The sequence below is a fragment of the Natrix helvetica genome, assembly GCF_964273705.1.
Source record: "Natrix helvetica genome assembly, chromosome: 4".
Classification (NCBI taxonomy): Eukaryota; Metazoa; Chordata; class Lepidosauria; order Squamata; family Natricidae; genus Natrix; species Natrix helvetica.
In genome coordinates, this window is record NC_138550.1 from 53,281,503 (window position 1) to 53,304,967 (window position 23,465).

The 23,465-nt window shown below is 37.0% G+C and overlaps 1 protein-coding gene across 2 annotated transcripts in view; it reads right to left on the reverse strand.

Moving 5' to 3' along the window:
• Window positions 1–23,465, reverse strand: part of LOC309391575 (trifunctional purine biosynthetic protein adenosine-3-like) — a 45,139-nt gene that overhangs the window by 18,611 nt on the left and 3,063 nt on the right. Inside the window, exons 1-10 of one of the 2 annotated variants that reach the window (XM_081952185.1) lie at window positions 19,948–20,107; window positions 15,985–16,133; window positions 9,891–9,986; window positions 8,970–9,144; window positions 8,734–8,845; window positions 7,194–7,262; window positions 6,035–6,160; window positions 3,966–4,053; window positions 3,185–3,270; window positions 1,325–1,493 (exon numbers count right to left, since the gene is read on the reverse strand). In XM_081952185.1, the coding sequence (XP_081808311.1) occupies window positions 1,325–1,493; window positions 3,185–3,270; window positions 3,966–4,053; window positions 6,035–6,160; window positions 7,194–7,262; window positions 8,734–8,845; window positions 8,970–9,144; window positions 9,891–9,986; window positions 15,985–16,129 (1,066 nt within the window). In that variant the 5' untranslated portion in view covers window positions 16,130–16,133; window positions 19,948–20,107. Of the gene's footprint in view, window positions 1–1,324; window positions 1,494–3,184; window positions 3,271–3,965; window positions 4,054–6,034; window positions 6,161–7,193; window positions 7,263–8,733; window positions 8,846–8,969; window positions 9,145–9,890; window positions 9,987–15,984; window positions 16,134–19,947; window positions 20,108–23,465 lie in introns of those variants that run through there. The other variant, XM_081952186.1, reaches the window with a different exon arrangement.

The following is a 23,465-nucleotide window of genomic DNA, read 5'->3' on the forward strand; positions in this document are numbered from 1 at the left end:
TAAAGCAGGAAAGTCAAAGAATTCCTAGAAGCCTGGTACTCAATTAATGGGATGTCAGCAGATCAATGGAGCTTGATATGTTTGATTATCCAATCAGATGGCACACAAGGTCACCCAAAGCAAACAGATGAGGTAGATCAATCAAAATAGAGGCAACTAATTGACTCCTGACAGGAGTCCATTCGACCGACCCCTCTAAATTAAAATCCCACATAAACTACAAATACTGCAGGGCAAAATAACTTTTGAACATTGCATTGGGGAAGCCTGGTTAGGATACAGGATAAAATTATTTGGAAAACCTGATCAATATCATGGTACTGATCTCTCAAAGCCTGGAAATCTTGACTACCAAATATGTTTTGTGAGGTTTGTGGTGAACCAGAACATCTGGAAGTGATACGTTTCCACTTCTGATATAACCAATTTTGTCTTCTCTTGTAGTAGTAGTAGTAGCAGTAGTAGTAGAAATAGTAGTAGTACTATAATAATAATGACCCACTTGGTAGACAAAAATGCCAAATCCAATCTAAATATCTGACTGTGCAACCATCCATAATAATAGTTAGTGATTAGCCATTAGGCCATATCAAAACACAAGGCTATAATAAGTTTATACATAACAGAGTAAAAGGCAAAATTAGAAGAAAATGGAATTCATATTTTTGATGTATTATTTACCTTAATAAGATCCATATATGCAACTATCTCAATAGTACTGTTTTATTCAGATAATATGTCAAATTATATGCTATATTCGGATTCTGGCAACGTATTAAATATATTTTTCTAATGTATGCATCTAAATGGGCTGTATGTCTAATGCGTGATTAAAGATACCCTAAAGTAAGATATCTCTTACTTTATATATAGCTGCCACTTAAATAATATATATATTCAACCTCTAAAGCACTACAAATAATATATGCACATGGTAAACAACTTGATTATACCTTCCATATTTAATTATTGTATGTAATTGTCCAAATCTGAAGTAAAAAACCCTTGGGCTACTTGCACAGTTTTTTATTTAGATATTTTTGAATATGAAAGGTGCATTTATAAAAAATTGTCTATTTCAGAATGCCAGCTTACTGAGGGCAGCCATATCTCTTTGAGATTCTGCATCAAAGGTCTTCTCTGACAGAAAAGAACATTATTCTTTCACCTTGTACTCTAATACAAAGCTAAACACAGCTTAAAAATAAACTAGTTAAAACTCTTGTTTTTTGAGGCAGTGTTGTACCAAGAAATTCACATGGCCTCCGGTGGAATGGGAACACTGAAAATGCTGCACTTGGGATTCTATATGACTGATTCATACCTGCTATTTCCAAACCTTTGGCATAACTTCCTGGGTAGCCTTCACTAGCCATCACCACAGTAACAGCTGCACGATCTTCAAACCAAACGGGCATGCAGTTGGACAACTTCTTATCAATCGTTGCTTGCATAACCTCATAAAGATCACTTTTAAGAAGTGGGAGAATTACCTATACAAATGTAGACACAAGTTATGTTACTATTTTAACTACAAAATATGTGAATTCACAAGACCATTGAAGAACCATATGAAAATTCTGAACAGATTTATTAAGAAGTATATTCCATTAAGCCCTTCTCTGGTGATGGTAACTTTTGACCTTGGCTGATCTCAGAAATCAGCAAGGAGAGATCTAGTTAGTACTTGGATAGGAGATAATTGATTAATGCTTGGATGAGACACCACCAGGAAATTCTAGGGTTATAGGCTATACTAGTATGCTGGAAAAAACTACGCAATGCCATGAAAACTACTTGGTTGTATCGTTGCAGTCATCAGGAGTTAAATATTTTATGTTCTATTAAAATGTAAGAAATTAGTCATATTTGATATAAGTTACTATTAACACATTATTAAGAATAAAACGAAGCATGATGATATTGCTTTCCAGTAAAAAGAAGTATTGCCAGTTTTACTGAGATTCAAAATCATGACCAAGATAGTATTTATTAGAATCTGAAATCAATACATTTGAGCTGATACTTTTAATGGTGTATATAATTTAATGATGCCATATAATTTAAATTCAATAAAGAGATTTTTTTGATAAAGCAGATTATTTTTAAAGAAGAAAATATCCCTTGTATTTTCACACTTGTTCACAATGCAACTCAGGGCATTTATTTCTCTAAATCAGCTTTAATTCCAGATTGGTCTAGTGATTCAAACACCCAGCTAGAAAGCAGGAGACCATAAGTTCGAGACTCACATTAGCCTGAAAGCCAACTGGGTGACTTTGGGCCAGCCACCTTCTCTCAGCCCAAGCCATGTCACAAGGTTGTTATGGGGAAAATAAGAGGGGGAAGGTGTACTGGGTATATTCATTGCCTTGAGTTACTTGCAAAAATAATACAATCAGGGAATGAATGAATGAGTGAATGAATGAAAGAGTGAATTAATTAATTAATTAATTAATTAATTGCGTATATGGGTTATTGTAGGAGATGAGCAGACTGAGTCTGAAATAAGTGTCAAAAGTCATGACTCCCTTCACGCCTACAAGAAATCTAAGTCCAGCTCACCTTCAATTCCTTTGATTCTTATCTACTGACAATTTGCTTTGGCCATTAGTAATTCAGATTCTGCCACTTTAGCAATGCAGTTATAAAGCATGATGTCATGTGACTGCATTGCTTAGTAACCAAAATCCTTGGAGTCTTATTTGCTGTTATAATCACAGGATGGTGATTATAAATGATTATAATCCAATCATTTATAAAGGCTTCTGGTTGATGATTATTTCTCCAAGGGCCAGACTTGCCCCTGGGCTCTCCAGTTGTCGATTTATATCACAAGGCATGAGGGGGAAAGACTGCTAATTTTATAATTGGGCAAATTAAGAAACACTGAGATTTGATATATGCTGGTAAAAGACACAGGAAAAGCTCTTTGGTATTAGCGATGGCTGTTTTAGTAAATAATCTTCTAAAGTCCTACAAACTTTGAAATCAATAATGTATATTCCAAATAAGTATTCAGTTTAAAACTATGCAATCTATACCAATGCATTCATCCAAAATTGGTTCAAAAGAGGTTAAATATTGTATTGACTAAGCCAGTATGCAGCATATTTGATTAAACCTTATTGAACTATGATATGAACATGTAAACATATAAAAGATTGCAGTTAATTATTCTCACCTGGCATTCAGGGTCACCAAATCTACAGTTGAATTCCAAAACTTTAGGTCCATCTTTCGTTAGCATTAATCCCGCATAAAGCACACCTTATTGAAAAACAAAAAATATTAAAGGCAAACACATCTGGTACAATTGTGTAGAAATACCTGCAGAACAATCACACAGACCATTGTGTTCATAATACTGTTGAATATTGTTACTCAACAATAATAACATGTACAACCTACCTAAAAGATACATCTTTGGAAGGAGAAGACCTTTTTCCACTGTAATCCCAATCCTGTGGAACACTCTACCACCAGAGATGAGAACTGCTCTGCCCGTTTGGCCTTCCAGAATGGTATTAAAATTTGGGTTTGCTGGTTGGCTTGGAATTTACTACTGGAGTTGGCAGACAGAGTAAGAAGAGCATACCCTGTGCTGTCTTTCACTTGGTTCTTTTTTTTTTTACATAGTTTTAATTTTTAAATTTCTTTTCTATATATTTTTTGATATTCTGTAGGCTGCCCAGAGTTGCCTTATTGGGGAGATGGGCAGCATATAAATAATATAAAATAAATAAATACATAAATAAAGCCTGGTTCTCCTCTAAAGCTTAGATAAATTAGTTATCTAAGTACTAATGCCTGAATTCCTGCTCCTTCTGCATTCTTGTATCTTTTTGTATGGTAATTATTAGAAGCTTACAGGTAAGCATTTTCCATTCTGAAATTTGTATGGCAACTAATATAAAATCTGTTTATATTATAAGCAATCAGCTAGGAACAAGTCTCCCACTTACCCATGTATGGGATACCTTCTTTTCTCATACCATCAATAGTTTTCTGGAGAATAGAGTTTCTGATTTTCAAAAGCAGATCTTGAGACAGCTAAAAGTGTTACAGAAAGTGAAATTTGTAAGAAAAATTTAATCTGTTTAAAAAAAATATTGAATAAATTTTGAGAACTTCAGATCAACATTATTGTGGGAGGTAAGCAATCATAGATCGTTAATATGAGGAGAACTAGCTCGCTAGTAGAGAATAGTTGGCCAGTGTGTGGGCAGCAATCCAAGCTTTGGATTTTAGGATTTTTATAGCTTCAATTATAAAAGGTCTCAGGATCAGAAATAGGTCTCTCCCAGTGCCTTGGAGCACTGCTGCTGGTGAACATAATACACAAAACTCATCATATGGAACAATGCTTTAACTGAACCCATATTATCTTAACAAGGGGCGCAGTGGCCAAACAGTTATGATGAAGGGGCTTGTCGACTGGGAGATTGACAGATCGAGAACTAAGTACAATATTTTTCGGAGTATAAGACCCACCGGAGTATAAGACGCACCAAGATTTTGAAGAGGCAAATTTTAAAAAAGGTTTTTGCATTCTGCAGACCTCCCCAAAACGGCCTGTTTTTCGCGAAAACAGCCCCCCCTTTTTTTTCTCAAAAAAAGTGCATGAATAGCCTTTAGGCAGCTTGTAGAGTGCTCATGGGGGGTGGGGAGGCCCAAAAACGAGCAAAAAATGGTCAATTTTTTGGCAAAAAAAGGGCATGCATAGCCTTTAGGAGGCTTATGGAATCATCCTGGAGCCGGGGGGGGGGGGGGCAAAATTGAGCAAAAAACGGCCTGTTTTTCATTTCTTTTTCATTTCTCATTTCTGCCTTCCCCAGCACCCAGGAGCACTGTGAAAGCCTCCTAAAGGCTATGCACGGCCATTTTGGTGAAGGGGGCAGGGTTTCGGAAGGCAAAAAATGCTGTATTCAGTGTATAAGACGCACCCAGATTTTCAGCCACTTTTTTGAGGGAAAAAGGTGCCTCTTATACTCCGAAAAATACGTACCTCCTATTACTTGCCCCAGTACCTAACCTAGCAGTTTGAAAGCATGTAAATGCAAGTAGATATATAGGTACCACTTTGGTGGAAAGCTAATAATTTGGTTCTTTTACCCTTTTCGTGAGCTACTTCTCTTATTCCTCGACTTTTGTCCACAATTGAGCAAAATTTTGTTGTTAAGTTAAATATTTGTTAAGTGAATTTTGACCTATTTTATGAACCTTTGTGCCACACTTGTTAAGTGAATCACTGCAGTTGTTAAGTTAGTAATATGGTTGTTAAGTGAATCCGGCTTCCCCCCATTGACTTTTCTTGTCAAAAGCTTTAAAAAGGTGATCAAACGTTTACTAAACAAATTGTTGTAAATCGAGGACTATCTGTATGTTATTAAACTTTGTTAAAAAAAGATTATAGATCGCAGCCAGAGAAACAACTTAAAATTATCAGCAACAAATCATGGGAATAAAAAACTCATACATAAAATATCATTTGGCAGAATGTATTAATATTTTGAAAAGAATCTTTTATTATATTATGTTATTATTTCTCATCTATAATAAATTTACAGTGTATCATTATTTTGGAAGAATATTTATAGAGCATTTTACTTATGTATTAACCATGAATGCTATTTCTACTGGATAAAACCTAGTGATTTTTTGTGGCCTTAGTTCTTTTTGTACCTCTTGTCATCCTTCTGCCTTGTTTTTAATCCCAAAGGCATGTCTCATTCCAATTATTATACAGTATTTGTTAGTCATGTTATTGTTATATCATATCATATCATATCATATGAACACTTAAAATCACATAAGAGAACACTTAATACCACATAAACATTGCCTCATCATACAGTAGCATGCCATTATCCCATTAACAATGATATGAAGAAAAGTGGTAACAATTATTTTGCGTCACTCATTTTTCTTAAAATCTAAAAGAAGAACAAAGAATAGTATACAGAATTCTAATACCCATTACTGGCTTGTCTTGAGCTTGCTCAGGAAATCTGACATAGTAGGCACATGTTACCTGAGGAGCTGGGCAGTATGCACCCATTCCACCAGTGTTTGGTCCTTGATCACCATCCATTAACCGTTTGTGATCCTGGGCAGGAGGCATAGGAGCCACAGTGATACCATCGGTGAAGCACAAGCACTGTAAAAAAACGAAAACAAATAATAAGTAGGACATAAGAACAATATGGTATTAAACTTATACGGCTGAGTATTATTCAGCTCTTAATTATAAGTAACATCTTGCTTATAACAAGAGTTAAGTTGTATAGAGTATATTTATATACTCTAATTTATTTCCACTGGCATTTCTGAATAAAAGTCAATATATATAAATAATAAACACATTTTATAAAAAATTCATTAGACTCTAAGATAATTTCAAATACTTTACCTAAGGAATTATTACTGACAAATAATAATGTCCAAAACCCACATACTTTAACAAGGTTTAAATAGGGTGTCTAAATAGGGTAGTTGCAGAGAAAGGCTAAGTAAGCACTAATTGTGCATAAATACTGAAAATCATAGTCCATTTTATTTTCATTCATTTGATAAAATATCAAAGCTATATCAATTTATTTTATATTCATTTTTATATTGTATGAACTCTTAAGCCCAATATTCTGGTTCTGACTGTTCTTTTCAAATTGTTGGACTGACTGTGCTATTCTTATGAATGACCAAAATAAAGACTTGACTGGATTTCCTGAAAACCCAAACTTTGAATTCATTTAGGAATTTATTTTATTTTATTATTTTATTTCTTGGCTGTCCATCTTTCCACAAGGTAAGCCTTCACCATCAGCACAGGAAACATTTAAGAGAAAGTCAATGTAAAGATTAATTGATTAAAAAGGCAATACTTGATCACTTTCAGTGATTCATACAGGAAGAGCTTAGTTTTCTACATTTTTAATCAAAACTTTCGCATAATGTTCAAAGTGAGAATAATAGAGTTAAATACATATAATTTCAATTGTTTTCAGTAAGGAAAAGTTAAGCAGTGGTTTTTGGTGAACTCTTCCACTGAAATCAAAGAAACATAAAAATAATTATCTTGACTGGATTCTGAAAACTTTTACATTACAAATTTTAGAAGGGATAGTTGCGCTGTGCATGAATGATAAAATTATAGGATGGACTTCAACAGACTCCTCTATTATGTTACTTACAGAAACTTCTTCTCCTTCAAGAAGTTCTTCAACCACAATAGTTTCTCCAGCTGCTCCAAAAGTTTTATCCTGTATTAAAGATAATGCGTATTTTATGCAAACTGTAAATCTGTATATTTACAGTTATAAATTATCTGTATAATTCCAAGCAATGATAATATTTTTCCCCTTTAATTCTTTGCTTTTTCCTTTAAATAAAATACTGACCTTGGTTTAGTCATCTGCAAAATACCATAATTTTTCATTAATTTCAAATTCCAAGTTATAACTCCCTGAGATAAAAACAACTCTTTGGAATTTTTCAGAAATAAACCACAGACAACCTTTTAAGTAGCTTTTCAAACTTGTAAGACCTTTGTATCCCCATATGAATTGCACAATAACGTATCTTCTTCAAATCTGAAGAATCTCTCTCCCTCCCTCCCTTTACCTCTCCAGATTTGTTATTATGATCTCTACCTAGCTTTTTTGTTGCCTAGGCTATCTGGGCTGATGGATGTTGTAATCAACTCATCTGGAGACAGTAGGCCAAGAAAGCTGTCTTAAATTACATCTCTATTGCTCATTTCAGCATGCATATTAGAAAAAATACTTAACGTTTTCATTGAGGGCTTAATCTCAAGTAAAATATGTCGCAACTTAATTGTAAGGGAGTCTTCTTCAAAAATAGTGTTTGAAGATACATGGACCAGTTCCTAGAACACTTAGCAATGGGTAGGTTGGCTGGAGAATTCTGGAATTTGAAGTCTGCATATCTAAAAGGGCACCAAACTGCGAAGGCTGTTAAAAGATTATCCTAACTGTATTTACTCAGAAGAATGCCACAGTGTATTCAGTAGAATTTAGTCTCCTGAACAGCATATGACTGCTTACCCTGATTTGATTGCAATATTAGGCTTTCCTGAAAACACTTTAGATGAAAAATTATGTATATCAATGAAAAAACAAACTAGTTAGTTGTCCTTAAAATGCAGTGGTGTAAAATTTTAGAAGAAATATAGTAAACATTCAGATGCTATATTTTGACAGAGCAACAGTGACACTTTATAACTTTTTTTTTCAAGCTAAAGCATTTCTTCTTTTTCTTTTTAGGATAATACTTATATGTTCTTGGGAGTCCAAATTAAATCTGCAGATGCAAGCAATTATAAAAATGTGTACTTGCAAAGAATGTCTTTATTGTCACTGCCAAAGATTTTAAAATATTGTATAAATATTTAACATCAAACGGTTATAGTGTTGTTACTTTTAGATGTAAGTTATTATTTGACACAAACTGAATGGTGCATTTTAAGCCAATTTGCAACATCTAAACATAGTAAAATGTAAACCATTTGATCTGTTTCTCAGATTAAAAATCCTGCCCGCAATTCCTAGGTAACTTGAGGAATGAAATATTCCAAATCAACCAGAAGACAATTTCTTTTTATTACAAAAAAACAAAATTACAAAAAAGTATTTCTGGTCATAGTTACTTTAAATGTAGGACAATGAAACAGGTTATTTGCACGTTGTTCAAGTTTGACTGTTTGTTACTCACTCGCATTATTTCATGCACAGCTTGGCAAGCCTCTTCTTTATTAGCAGCTACAATCACCCCTTTTCCAGCAGCCAGACCACTTGCTTTTACAACTAGAGCAGGGAAAGATGCACTGAGGGGTGGGGGTGGAGGGGTGAAACAAAAAATTAAGTAGGTGGGGGAGATATATTATAAACTGCAAGCTCTAACACTTTATCAAATCTTGGGACAGTGGAATAAAAGAGGTTCTACTATACCTAGTAATAAAAGTGCAAGCTTCTTCCTCATTAGTGAAAGCTTTCCATCTTGCAGTAGGGATGCCATGACGATCTAGGAAGGCCTTTGAAAAACTCTTACTTGACTCTAGCTGAGCTGCCTTTGCTGTAGGCCCAAAGCATCTCACACCAGCAGCTGCCAAGTCATCAACAATTCCTAACAAAAAGCATGCCTCAAAATCAGACAGACTTTCATATCAGCACACAACTGCCTACATGCATTCCAAGTGCATGTTTTTATGTAGCCCAAATGGCATAATCCGTACTCAAAATAGACAATCAGCAAGCTCAACATGTTGCAAAATACGACTATAAACATTCAATGAAAACTTGAGCATGCCTAGCAGCCACAGAACTCTAGCCAGAATGCTGGAATGGGGGATCGGAAAACTAGAAAAGAGAAGGAATGAAATGGAGTACATTTAAAAGACACAGATGGATGCCCAGTGTCTCAAGAGGGAACTGTAACTCTATAAATTCTACTATTTAAATCTTTTATGGCTAAAGCTTACCCTACAAACTGGGATGACATTTATCAATATTATATTGCTTTATAAAAAATTTTGACGGTGTCATGAGTCAAGCTATGAGTTGCTTAAAAAGAAAATGCTATATCCTAAACAAGAAGTGACTCACCAAATATTTCTGAATTGTGATTCAATCATGGCAGCAGGCTAAGGTACCCCATTAAGTAATAAATAACAATGTTCTGTTACATCTGTTATTATATTCTGACTGAAAAATATTCTGTAGTGCATGCAGATTAAATACCTATCATGTTTCCAACCTATTAGCATATAATATAATAATTAGATATTAGATGTCCAGAATATTTTGTACAATTATGTAACACCAAGTTAGGAGACTGGAACTGCAAAACAAAATAATTTCATTTGGACATACCAGCAGCAAGGGGGACTTCTGGACCAATCACCACAAGGCCAATCTTCTGATTTTTGCAGTATGTTGAAAGGGCTGCATGATCACTGATTGAGATTACTATCAGAAGATAAACAGAAAACTTGCAATTATTTATTATTTATAATATGGTTCTAACCCCCCCTTCCATTTTTTTATGAGAAAACCAAAGAATTTAGAAACACAATTGTTTCTTAAGAACAATTACAGGCATGATATGAGAGAACTATTGGGGCACTGTGGAAGAAAGGTAAAAGATAGCAGTTGAATCAGTTCACAGCTTATTTTATGAACAGGGGAGATGGGAAGAAAACTGGGAAGAAACCTTTAAAAGCATGCAAAGAAACACCATCTTACTCACTATACAAGAGAAATTCTTATTGGAATATCCAATATTTTACTCCAAATTCCAAACGTATCTAACACACTTTTCTGCTACTATTTCCCCCACCACAATAACTCTGTGAGGTGAGTCGGGCTGAGTGTGTGTGACTGATTTAAAGTTACCCAGCTGGTGCCCAGCCTTAACCACTAGACCAGGGGTGTCCAAACCTGGCAACTTTAAGACTTGTGGACTTCAACTCCCAGAATTCCCCAGCCAGCTCTGGGAATTCTGGGAGTTGAAGTCCACAAGTCTTAAAGTTGCCAAGTTTGGACACCCCTGCACTAGACCAAGCTGGTTCCCTTGCATTGTTGCATCTGACATTGTTTACATTTTAGTAATTGTTGTTTGCTAATTGTTCAGTTTCCAATATAATCTAAAGGTATACAATTAGTTTAAGAACTGATGCAACAATTTAGCCTCTCCCTTCCTGGTAAATTGCAGAATATTTTTATTATGCCATATTCCAAGAAAAGGGTATTCTACAGTAATAAAATTAAGACGCTTCAGATCTTTGACTAATTCATGTAATGATGTCCAGTTTGTAAAGGCAAATTTTTGAAGTCATGTCACATATTGTACTTCATTCTACACGTAATTTTTGCTTGGAAACGATAGAAAGCCAAGCTTGTGATAAAAAAGACATCATTACTCCCACACTTTTATCAAAAATAAATAACTCCAAAGTCTAAAGTGAACTGGCAAAGGTGAGGCAATTAGGCAAGACCATCTCTTACCTCTTCTTTATTTCTGGGGAGCTGTGAGATGTAATATATTACTGTGGCAAGAATTTTGGCAAACATATGCAAACTGTTTCATTAATCAGGCACATTTAACATCACACTGGGATGTTACTCTTGAAAGGACTTGATTCTCATATCAGAAAGGCTCCAATTAATTAATTAATGGCTCACCTAAGTTAATTCTCATATCAGAAAAGCCTTGAAAACACACTGCTGTTTTTAGGCAGTCTTTAGAATTTACATTATGACAACATTTTTGCTTCAATTTGATACTGCTGACCAAACATCTGTGAAGACACTTGCATTCTATTTTAAATAATCAAACTGAAAGACCAAGAATTTGTTTTGTCTCTTACAATTTCACCATTTTTAAAAACATGGGAATAGAGTCTTTTTAACGGACTAATGGAAAAATATAGAGGGCAATAGAAAGTCTCTATAGTCCAAATTTATTAAATTCTTTTTTCTTAACTAATTTTCTATCTCGTCTGCTCCAGAATAAAAGAAAGAGCAAATAGCAAAAATGCACACTTTGAAAATTGCGTATTAATGAACTGTTACTTGTGGATGCAAATATGCATCCTCTTTGAGGATACATTAGAAAACAAATTGTCTTATTTATTCTATGTGTGGAAAAGATCCTTGTAGTACAAGTTATATTCACCAGAGCTCTTGAAACTGAAAAGTGCCTGTATCTCTGGAAACCTTGCTAAATGTTACATTCCAGTGACAGGAGGTATGACTGATGTATGGATCTTATTTTTCAAACTTCTGAAATGACATCTGAAAAGAGCAGTTGTATGTGTGTGTGTGTGTGTGTGTGTGTGTGTGTGTGTGTGTGTGTATGTGTGTGTGTGTGTGTGTGTGTGTGTGTGTGTGTTGTAATTGTACTGATAAATAAATAAAGGGAGACTAGGATAGATCTATTTCGAGCTAATTAGCTCTCATCAGCTAGCCATACCCTTACTGGGATTAGAATATATGTATATATATATTCTATATGTATAAATTATATATATGTATGTATGTATGTATGTGTGTTACAACCCCTGGTATGACTAAGTCTCCCTTTATTTATTTATCAGTACAAATATAACACGCACACACACACACATATATGACATATTTATTTGACCATGACACTGGAAACCGGAACAGAAACAAGTGAAGTATTTATTTCCTTTGTTGGAAAAGCACTACATGAAAAGCATAAAATATAAACACACGTATGCATAAAAAATATCAAGACTCCTCTTCTAAGGGGCTCAACGTTTATAAAAGCAAAAACAAACACATATAAACTGTTTATGCAATAAGATTGTTCAGCTGTAACATAAAAAGCAGTTTGGTATTGCAACACCAACCCTCCAGTTTCAAATATATTTTATCGTAAACCAGGATTAAAAGTTACGCATCACCAGAACGCAGTCCAGGTTTACCAGGTTTGATGTTGAACTGGAACACTCCCAGAATGCCACAATGCCCTTTTAAACTTAAACTTCAGATATTTAAACTATGGTTTTTAATATGTAATTTATCAAGTGAATCTGTTTTTCTCTGCTCCTGCTTAGGTTTATAACTATTTCTTTATTACAAGTAACTGTACCTGCCTTTCAGAACAAAAATTCTGCTATGCAAAAAAAACCCCTAATTTCTAGGATCCTTTCAATATAACATAGATGGAAATAGCTCTGAGAGGCATGTGGCTTCTGGACTGCTCTTCCCCCCCCTTTTCAAATCCATCTTAAAAAACACTACTATATAACAAGTACCCAAGAACAGCTAGTTTCTCTTGAAATGAGTGGCATCTCTTACACTAAAAAAAAAGAAGAAGAAGAAGTCTGGCTTGGAAATCAGTGAATTGCTATCTGGTGTGTTTACAAGACACGTGGAAACTTCTGACTAAAATTCTTCCAAGTCATTTATTCAAATCAAGGGGGATATAGACAGAACATGTGCTTGAAAGCTAAGCTGAATTTGCCTTCCTCGTTTCTAATATTTTAAGCAGCTACACATGACATTTATGCTTCTTTCTTCATGTTCCAAAACGATATCTCAAAAAAAAGAAAGAATATGTGGCTATGACTATAATTTGGTCTTATCACGAAAGCAAAATTATTGAAAATGAATCAAATTTAATTCAGTGAACATGAAGAAAAATATTTTTGTTCAAAATTGTACATTTTAACTTATCATATGACCATCACAAGAATGCCATGGGACATCCTATTTGCCTCATAAAAAGGATAACTAAATGAAACAAATGCATATTTGCAAATCTGGCAGTACAAATCTGAAAAGAAACAGGACTGCTTTATTATACATACTGAATTGCAGATAAAACAATGAGCAAAAGAGGTTCTATGTCTGGATTTTTCATACATAGAAACAGCAAACAGAAATTCCATTTGCTGGCTTGCTAGGATGAACGTTTTGGTGCATACCAGCAAGTGTAATGGACTGAAAAATTCTTCCTAATCTAGGAAATAGATGTAAGAGGATACAGAACTAGTTAATAATTGTCCTGGTTTTCCAAAACCTCTAAAAAAAGTAGTGCCACTGTTGAAGGTTTCTATTTAGCTGGAACCCGTGTTAGAGGAAGAGCTCCTGATTATGCATCCTGAAAGAATACTGAGTAATTAAATCATAGAGTATCCCACTAAAAATAAATATGTACTCATAATGTAACATATTATGGATGCAGAATATAAGCTTAGCCCAGCTGCTAATGAATGCTTAGAAACTTTCACTATATTTGAAATATGTTAAGAAAGTGAGCTTTCTATTAATCAAATAGGAAAACTCACTTCTAGATTAGAAATTTATTTGTCTCAGTGGCCAATGGGATGACTATGGTCATCCAATAAAAGACTCAAGCACAGCTATTTACCACTATTACTCTTAGAATTAAGCATTTTGCATCTCATTGTTTCTGAACCTAATATTTTCAGAGAAAAATAATTTTTTTCACCTTTCTTTCCTAGCAACCAGAGTTTTGGAATGTGGAGCTAGGTACATATGTAATGTATACAGTAATCACCTAGATTGGACCTAAATGTGCAACACCAATAACGTTTCATCCATCTATATTAACACATTTATGAAATTCAATGTTTTAAACAGAAAAAAACACAAGGTCAGTCAGAGACACACAGCAGGAAGCAAACTCCAAATTGTTCATTGTAATCTGAGAATCTGCGTAGATTCTAAGTCCAGAAAGGTCAAAACACTGATTAACCTAACTGCAGTTCTTGTAATTCAGTATGAAGCAAAAATACCAAAACATCATTTTTTCATTTCAAAGGAAGGCTAAAAAAATTGATATCTCTCCAATTTCAAGATAGGAGAAAGGCTGGGTATACACATACAGAAGAATTAACAGACTATACTTTTTAAACATGCTTTAAAAACCCTTCTAATTATTTCCAAGTCCACCCCCCCCCTAAAATCCATTCCTGATTACCAAACCATTCAACATTTCATCACTGTCTCCTTCATAATCTCTATCTTTCATCATAAACCATCCAATCAATCAAATGCATAGGAATGTTTAACTATTTGACTTTAAGAACCTTTCCTACTTTGGATCCAAATAATTGCCTATCCCTAATCATTTATTTTGATTTATATTTTGTTTTATGTATATGTGAATACGTTTATTTAGAAGTCTGTAACAGTATTCCCTCCCCTTCCAGGGTCTGCACACCCCCAATCCCCTATCTTCAAGAAAGGTCATTTGCAACAGGTCATCAAAAGAGCAACCAGTGCTGTCCCCCATATTGTAACACAATCTATTTCCTCCAAAATTCTCTGGTTGAAGTCCAACCATCTTTTCAATATCATGATCTAAAAGGGAAATATGGATATTAGATGAAAATTGTCCCAAACTGCCTTTCTCCCTTCAGCCTTTTTCTTATTCACTTTCCCTCTCCTCTCCTCCTTCTTCACTCCCTCAGGCAACTCCCTCCTGGATCATCTTTTATGGCCAAGCAAAAGAGGTTACCCACCAAGGAGCACAAGAGGACTTAGGTACATCAATCATGTAGCCAACAAGAAGGTCTTGTACGTCTCTCTGGATCAGACTGAGGCCATCTGCAAAGTCACTACCACAAGGTTGCTCTTTTTCCTGAAGCATATCCCATGTTGAGCCTGATTATCTAAGAAGCACACTGGCTTTATTAATCTATGATCTATCAGGATACCCAAATCCCTCTCACATGTATCATCTATCTTGTTCCTGTCCATCTACTTTTTCTTTCCTAAATGTAGAACCCTACATTTCTTGCCACTAAATTGTGTTTTGTTGGCTCGTGTTCACATCTGTCAAGATCCTTTTGAATGTTAATTGTACTTTCTCAATTCTCTATCTAGCCCTGTGTCCCAATTATTTATAAATGGTGGAAAGTACTGGGCCCAGGAGAGAATCCGAGATCGCCTACTGGATACTTCTTTCATTACAGATACAAGTGTACATATGGGAGTGGGAAAAATGCATATATAATTATTTCTCTTTTAAACAACTTTTGAGTTTTCTGCACATATTTTGCAATTGTCCTCAACATGCAGAGTTGAGGAACTTTGAATCCAAGCTAATCATTATTAATGCTAGCTTAATCCAATTAATCATTATAAATGCTAGTGAATACACAAAAACGAATAATATAGTGAGGATTTTGGAAGACCGGTGGAAGATAAAAAAAAAGAATGCAAGTTTCTGGATAAGAAAAACCTGTGCTAATCTATCTGTCTGTCATCCATCATCCATCCATCCATCCATCCATCCATCCATCCATCCATCCATCCATCCATCCATCTATCATCTCATTCATTCATTCTTCTAGCAAATCTACAAAAGAACAATGCATGCAGGCAAGCCACAAATTTATCAACACAAAAGATTGAAAGACAGATCCTTAAGTGCTATACATATCTTATTTCAGTTTTCTATAGTTACCTGAATTAGAAATTTTCCCATCACTGGCTGTACCAGCATTTCCTGGAGCAACCAGTACTTGTTTCAGGTGTGCAGATTGTGCCAGTTTCCAAGCCAGTGCATGTTCTCTGCCTCCACTGCCAATCACAAGCACTCGGTCAGCCATCAGTCTGTGGAGAAGGAAAACGTACAAACATTAGATATCGCACTGAGTTGCTGCTTCAAAAATGTGGTTTGCAAAATTTATCACAATACTGTAACATTTCTTTTTTCTCTAAAAGAGAAGCCATGTTTGTATAAAAAAACCTCAGAACATCAAAACACCAGTTTTCCCAATCTATCCATTTAGCAAAGTATAATAATACTGTTAAAGAAAAATATTGTGTAAGAGGAATGCCACGAGAGCGCCTCTTATTCTATTTTAGTGCATTTAAGAATATATTTCATACTCCTCTGAAAGTGTACATAGGGTTAATGAAAGACAAATGTCAAAACTTCTTTCCAGTTACTACCAGAATTTAATGTGCATACATTCCCACTTAAAAATCCATACAGTTAATTGTATGGGCTACATCTCAAGAAATATATTTTGGATTGCCGCCTGAACCATGCACAGGAAAAACAGGAACCCCAGTCTTACCAGGATAGGACGTAAGAGTCCATTTCATCCCTTTTCCTTCTAATCAGCCAAACTGCACAGCCTCCTACTTTATTTCAGGTACATTTTGTCTTTTTTTCCTTAGCAAAACTACAAAGAATGGAAACTGGTGGATCATCTTGTTTGTAAGGTCTCTGTTTAGAGCAATGTTTTGGTTGGCTGGGGGATTTTGGGAGTTGAAGTCCATACATCTTAAAGTTGCCAAGTTTGAAAAACCCTGATTTAGAGTAACTGCAAACTCAGTTTTAGCTGCAGGCGATGTCAAAGGCATAGGTTTCTTCATGAATAAAATGGCTGGGTAAGGGACATTTCCTCTTTTGTGTAATATAGCCTCTTTTTTCAGTTAAATAGAAGGTAGAACCAAGTGCTTCCACCTGCTATATTAGCAATTACTGAACATTGATCATGACTAATAATGACAGCAATATACAGCTTGCGTTGGATTTTCCTAATTATATTCTTGCAACAACAATATGAAACTACGTGGGTTGGGCTAAGACAACTGACTGGCTTAAAGTTCCCTAGTGAGTTCCAAGTATGAATGGGGATATAAATCTGGCTTTTGCTAGCAACTGAAGACCAATTTTAAATATTAAATATCAAAGACCAATTTTAAATATTCATCCCTAGAATTAACCAATCTCAATCAAACATCACTTGTGCATTTTGAAGAGACATTTTGTAATGGAGAACGCTTTTACACTTTTAAGCACTTATGATTACCAATATATTTATGTATACAGCTGAAACAATTTTTTAAAAAAATAGACAACAAGACTAATAAACTGTCTTTGTAATATGGAAGCTTTTATACACTGTAATGCTGCCAAGAAAATAGCTTGCTATTTAGTTAAAAATTTCACTCAGCAAAGCTGTACCTCTGTTGCAATCTTTGCAAATATGGCATTTGCCCTTCCCCTCCCCTTGTGACATCATCCTTATTCAGGTCACTTACCTTTCCCTTGTCAATGTAAACAATTCCTTCTATTGCAAAGCATAGATAAAAGCAAATCTTGCTTTTAGATGCTCATGGAGGGTGGAGGGGGGGGGGCTTTTTGTTAGAAAGAGACCCATGTAAAATGTAATGTCAAATGGCCATGGAATTGGCAAGGAAGATACTGACTTAAATAAGACCCTTCTTTGAAGCAGAACTTTTTTTGGTAGTAAGCATACATTCCTATTCCCAGGCAGAGCACTGTCATGGACTAAGCAGACATTGTTGGTTCACCTACATTTTGCCCATTAAGACATATATATTATTCATCGGGCTTTTCACAACTAAAAGATAGAGTGATGATTGAAAAGAAGGGAAGAAAAAGAATCACAGCCCTTCTGCTGCTACAGTTTTTACTTCTATCCAGAAGAAATTTAAACAAACTCTATAGAACTGTGAAGCTCTTTAATTCAGGAAACAGCAATGAAACATTTTAGTCCTGTGATGGCGAACCTGTGGCACGCAGCGCTCTGTGGCCATGCGAGCTGTTACCCTAGCTCAGCTACACCGCACCTCCCGTTGGCTAGCTGGTCGTCAGGTCTCTGCCACGCATGCGTGGGGCACATGCAAGGGTGCGCGTACATGTGCTGGGCCAGGGCGCATGTGGGGGTTGGGGCATATGTGGGAGGCCATGCACGCATGTGCAGGGGCTGGGGCACATGTGGGAGGGCCACGTGTGCATTGCATTTTGGGGGTTTGGCCCAGAGGTGGGTTGCTACCCATTGGCACTAGTTTGGACAAACCAGTAGTGATATTTTGGGCTGGGTCACAGAACCGGGACTGACCCAGGTTGGCCATGCCCCTGAACCGGTTCCCTAGTGTTTTTTAGTAATTTTTCTATGTTCTGCGCATGTGCAGAAAAATGTATAGTCAACTGCACATGCACACACACAACGCACATCTGGCGCGCACGAAGAGAACCAGCAGCAAACCACCCCTGGTTTGGGCACATGCGTGTGCATTGGGCACTCAGTCTGGAAAAAGTTAGCCATCACTGTTTTAGTCTATACATGTAGTCCTCAACTGACAACCAGTCACTTAATGAACATTCAAAGTTATGACAAATCCCCAAAAGCTACTTACAACCTGGTTCTGGCGTTCCAATAACTGCAGAAACCCCCACAGTTACATGACCACATGGTTGGTTTCCAGCAAAAACTGGCCATAGGAATACTTTGATTCACTTAATGACCACACATATGCTTAATGACGGCTGCAAAAGTGTCATAAAACTGGGTTCGGTCATGTGGATGCCTCACCTTATGAATGTGATGACTTACAGTGGAAATTACGATCGTAAGTTGAGGACTACTTGTACCTGTAGGCAGCTATCTGAAAATAAATTTGGCTTAATAAAGGAATTTGTTTTCAAATAGGCATGAATAAGATAGACTGCATAGCTTCCAGAAAAGTTGTTTTTTTCTAAAAAAAATTAAATTAGGATATGTAGAGCTACATGTTTAAAAAACACCAAGCTTCTTTTTGATATTCTTAATTTGTACGACTGTCATTTACTTTATTGCCATTTGGTCACCTTTTAAGTTTAGTTTAAAAATACTTTGATACAGAATTCATAAAAACTAATGTGCTTTGCAAAGATGAAGAATAAAGTAAATGAAATCCTAATATGTATATATATATTTGCCTAGAAATTGGTTGCACAATTTAAGACAATATAATGCTGAATTGATATATAAGGAATTTTATTACAAGTTTACAAATCCTATGCATACATCAGATTAAGTCCTGTAGAATTTTGTTGATTTTATTTTTTAAGAAATCCAGCTTCAGACTTGTCATTCAATGTACATGAAATCCAAGTGAGCACTCTGGATTGTAGCAATGAAATGAATTCACACATCATAATAAAGTATGATATTTTTTTGGTGGTCGTTTGCTGATTAAATCACAACAGTTGGTGGCCAAATTGTGATAACTTAAAATTACTTGCAACTGCGCATTGTCAAGAAAGTTCATCTTTTTTAATTGCTGTAATGACTTTAAATTGGAGCAATTCAAACGGGAGGGAACTGTGTATAATTAAGATGCAGCAAAAATGTACTGACATGGAAAGAAATTTTGTAATTTGATTAGAGAAATTACAAGTACAATTTCCCCTTTTTAAAATTTCTATTTAATAACAAATACAATATCTCTTTTTTTAAAAAAAAGATCTGTGGTGCTAAAGAATTATGGAAAATACTTTCAGGTAAAGGTGTTTACAATTATAATACAATATCCAACCCTTCAAAGATAGTGCTAGTTATAATGATCAAAGACGTTACTCCCTTAGAACTGAGTCTAAGAGCTAACAATGACACATAATACTTACTGTGATAGTAGCGATTTGCAAAGAGGGATATCAAATTCCAAAAAGGCAGGCAAAAAAAGGAAAGAAATAGAGAGGTACCTTCGGCTAAAAGATGATCAGGTTCATACTGATGACCTTAGGCAAGTAACCAATGAAAAGAAGAGTTCAATTCAGCGTCAAAAAAAAAGGGTGGTTACAACTGATAATTTATATGCCTTTTCCAAACCAAGCAGAAAATAATCTAATTTACAGTTAACTGCCATGACAATTGTCCCTCCCCACTCCCCATCCAAAAGTCTGCTCAGTATTTTAAACAACATTCTATGCTATTCAAATGTAGAACAGCATGGAGGATAAAATGGAGATTTACAGTTCAAAGAAAAAGAAGAAAATCCCACTAGATGTGCCAGTTTTTTTGTCTTTCTTGCAGCAACTTTTTGGATTCCGGCCATATTTGTGTTTAGCATTTGATAGCTTTTGAGCTCAGACTAGATCAGTGATGGCGAACCTATGGCATGTGTGCCACAAGTGGCACGCGGAGCCATTTGTCAGGGCACGCGAGGCGCTGCCCTGTCAGCTGGCCAGCGCGCATGCACGTGCTGGCCAGCTGAGTTCACCTTTTTAAAAGCTATTTTTCGCCTTCCCCAGGCTCCAGAGGCTTGCTCGGAGGATGGTTTTAAGCGCTCCGAAGGCGTCAGGGAAGCCTCCGGACGGTCCCTGAAGCCTTCGGAACGCTTAAAACGACCCTCCGAGCAACCCGGAAGTCACTTCCGGTTTGCTCGGAGGGTGGTTTTAAGCGTTCCGAAGCCTTCAGGGAAGCCTCCGGACAGTCCCTGAAGCCTCCGGAGGGCCTCCGGGGGGGGCGGGGGAGGCTCTTTTCGCCCTCCCCAGGCTCCTATAAAGCCTCTGGAGCCTGGGGAGGGTGAAAAAAGCATGTAAAAATGGGGGGTCGTGTGTTGTGCGCGCATGCGCACTGGGGGGTCGTGCGTTGCATTATGGGTGCGGCACGCCTGCACACGACCCCCCTGCGCTCCCCCCACTTGTGGCACGCGAGCCAAAAAAGGTTTGCCATCGCTGGACTAGATAATCCAGATACTAAGTACTATACAGGTAGTCCTTGATTTACAATAGTTCATTTAGTGACAGTTCAAAATTATAACAGTCCTGAAAAAAGCGACTTACGGCCATTTTTTACACTTATGACCTTTGCAGCATCCCCATGATCAGTTGATCAAAATTCAGATGCTTGGCAACTGGCTCATATTTATGACTGTTGCTGTGTCCCAAGGTCATGCGATCACCTTTTGCAACCTTCTGACAAGCAAACTCAATGGGGAAGCCAGATTCACTTAACTGTGTTACTAACTTACCCACTGCAGTGGTTCACTTAACAATTGGGGCAAAGAAGGTTGTAAAATGGGGCAAAACTCACTTAACAAATGTCTCACTTAACAACAGAAATTTTGGGCTCAATTGTGGTCGTATGTCAAGGACTACATGCAGTTACTAGTTAAAACCTGGATGAAAAACCATCAGGGAATCCCTGGTGGTAGGTTAAACTAGAAAGCTGAAGAACAACCTAGAAAAAGGCAAAACATTTTAGTCCAGATTTTTACAACCAGGGACGAAATCCATGCCTGGAATTTTTCTATATTACTTGTTTGACTTTGCTTCAAACAACGTGTGGCAACACCTATTCTCCTAATGTTGTTTATCTGTGAGGCAAAGACAATTACGATTTCGCTGGACATGGAATTGTGTTATCAACATTTAAATTCATGGGCCTTGTTTTAAAATTTAGAACTGTCTTTGAATATTCCTCCTTCCCCATTCCTTCTTTCACCTCAAACTAGTAGGAAAGTACTGGCAAGCTGGAGTTGCTTAGCTTTTTTTCTTGTTGTTTTACTACATACATACAAAACTGCACACCAGTGATAACCATAAAATATATATTTAAAACCTATATTCTTCAGCAGCTACAGATCCTTATGTGTTCTTATTGGGATTTTCAAAAAGCCAGCACAACTTACATTTTACACTGTACGTTGTAGCTCATTGGACTCCAGTGAAAAGAAGCAACAAAAGATAAACACACTGGATTCCACTATAGCAGTGATGGCGAACCTATGGCACAGGTGGCACGCGGAGCCATTTGTTAGGGCATGCGAGGCGCTGCCCTGTCAGCTGGCCAGCGCACATGTGCGTGCTGGCCAACTGAGTTCACCCTTTCTTAAAGCCATTTTTTGCCCTCCCCAGGCTCTAGAGCCTTTATAGGAGCCTGAGGAGGGCGAAAAGAGCCTCCCCCGCCCACCCGGAGGCCCTCCAGAGGCTTCATGAGCTTCCCTGAAGCCTCAGGAGCGCAAAAAACCGCCCCTACGGGCAAACTGGAAGTTTGGGAACGGACTTCCGGTTTGCTCGGAGGTTCGTTTTGACTGCTCTGGAGGCTTCAGTGAAGCATCCTGAAGGTCCCTCAAGCTTTCGGAGCGCTCAAAACGACCCTCCGACCAAACCGGAAGTCACTTCCAGTTTGCTTGGAGGTTCATTTTGACTGCTCCGGAGGCTTCAGGGAAGCGTCCTGAAGGTCCCTGAAGCCTCCGGAGGGCTTCCAGGGCGGCGGGGGAGGCTGTTTTTGCCCTCCCCAGGCTCCTATAAAGCCTCTGGAGCCTGGGGAGGGCAAAAAAAGCATGCAAAAAATGGAGGGAACGCCTGAGGTGTGTGCATGCGCACTGGGGTGTGTGTGTTGCACATTGCATTATGGGTGCGGCACACCCGCACACTACCCCCCTGCACTCCTCCCACTTATGGCATGCGAGCCAAAAAAGGTTCGCCATCGCTGCACTATAGGGTGAAGTACCAACACAAGTAACCTGCATAAGAATGCAATGTAAGCATGTTTGTCCACATGTAGCTACATGAATTAAAACAAGTGAAGCAGCAGTGGCAGTAAGGCTTTCATTTGTATTACAAATGCTGTACTACAAACAGCGGTGATCAATATTACCAGAAATAATAAAACATCTATGAGCTTTTCAACGTTGCCTACTATTCTGTATGCTATGTATTGGAATGTGACATTAAACAGCAATTCATTGTGGCTACTGTCCTGCATTATAGATGTCTTCCAAACAATTGCTTTGAAAAAAACCACCTCTTAGCAATGTTTAAAAAGGGCTCTACGGGTACTCCTCATTTAACAACCATTTATTCAGCGACCATTCATAATTATGAGAGTGATGAACAATTTCAAGCCAGTGCTTGAAGTTGCAGATGTCATAGCATCCCTGCTATTTGATATGATCATAATTCAGACGCTTGACAATCGGTGTGCAATTATGATGGCTGCAGTGTACTATGGTCATGGGGTTGCCATTTGCCACCTTTCCTGCTGGCTTCCCACAAGCAAACTAAATGGGGAAGTTAGCAGGAAGTCGTAAATTGCTCCTGCTTTTACCCCTCCCCCGCAGGAGCCTCCAAGTGGCATGGGGATCTTGTATTCCATAGTTCTGTCTGTGGCACAGCACCTGCCTGCACTCTGTAGT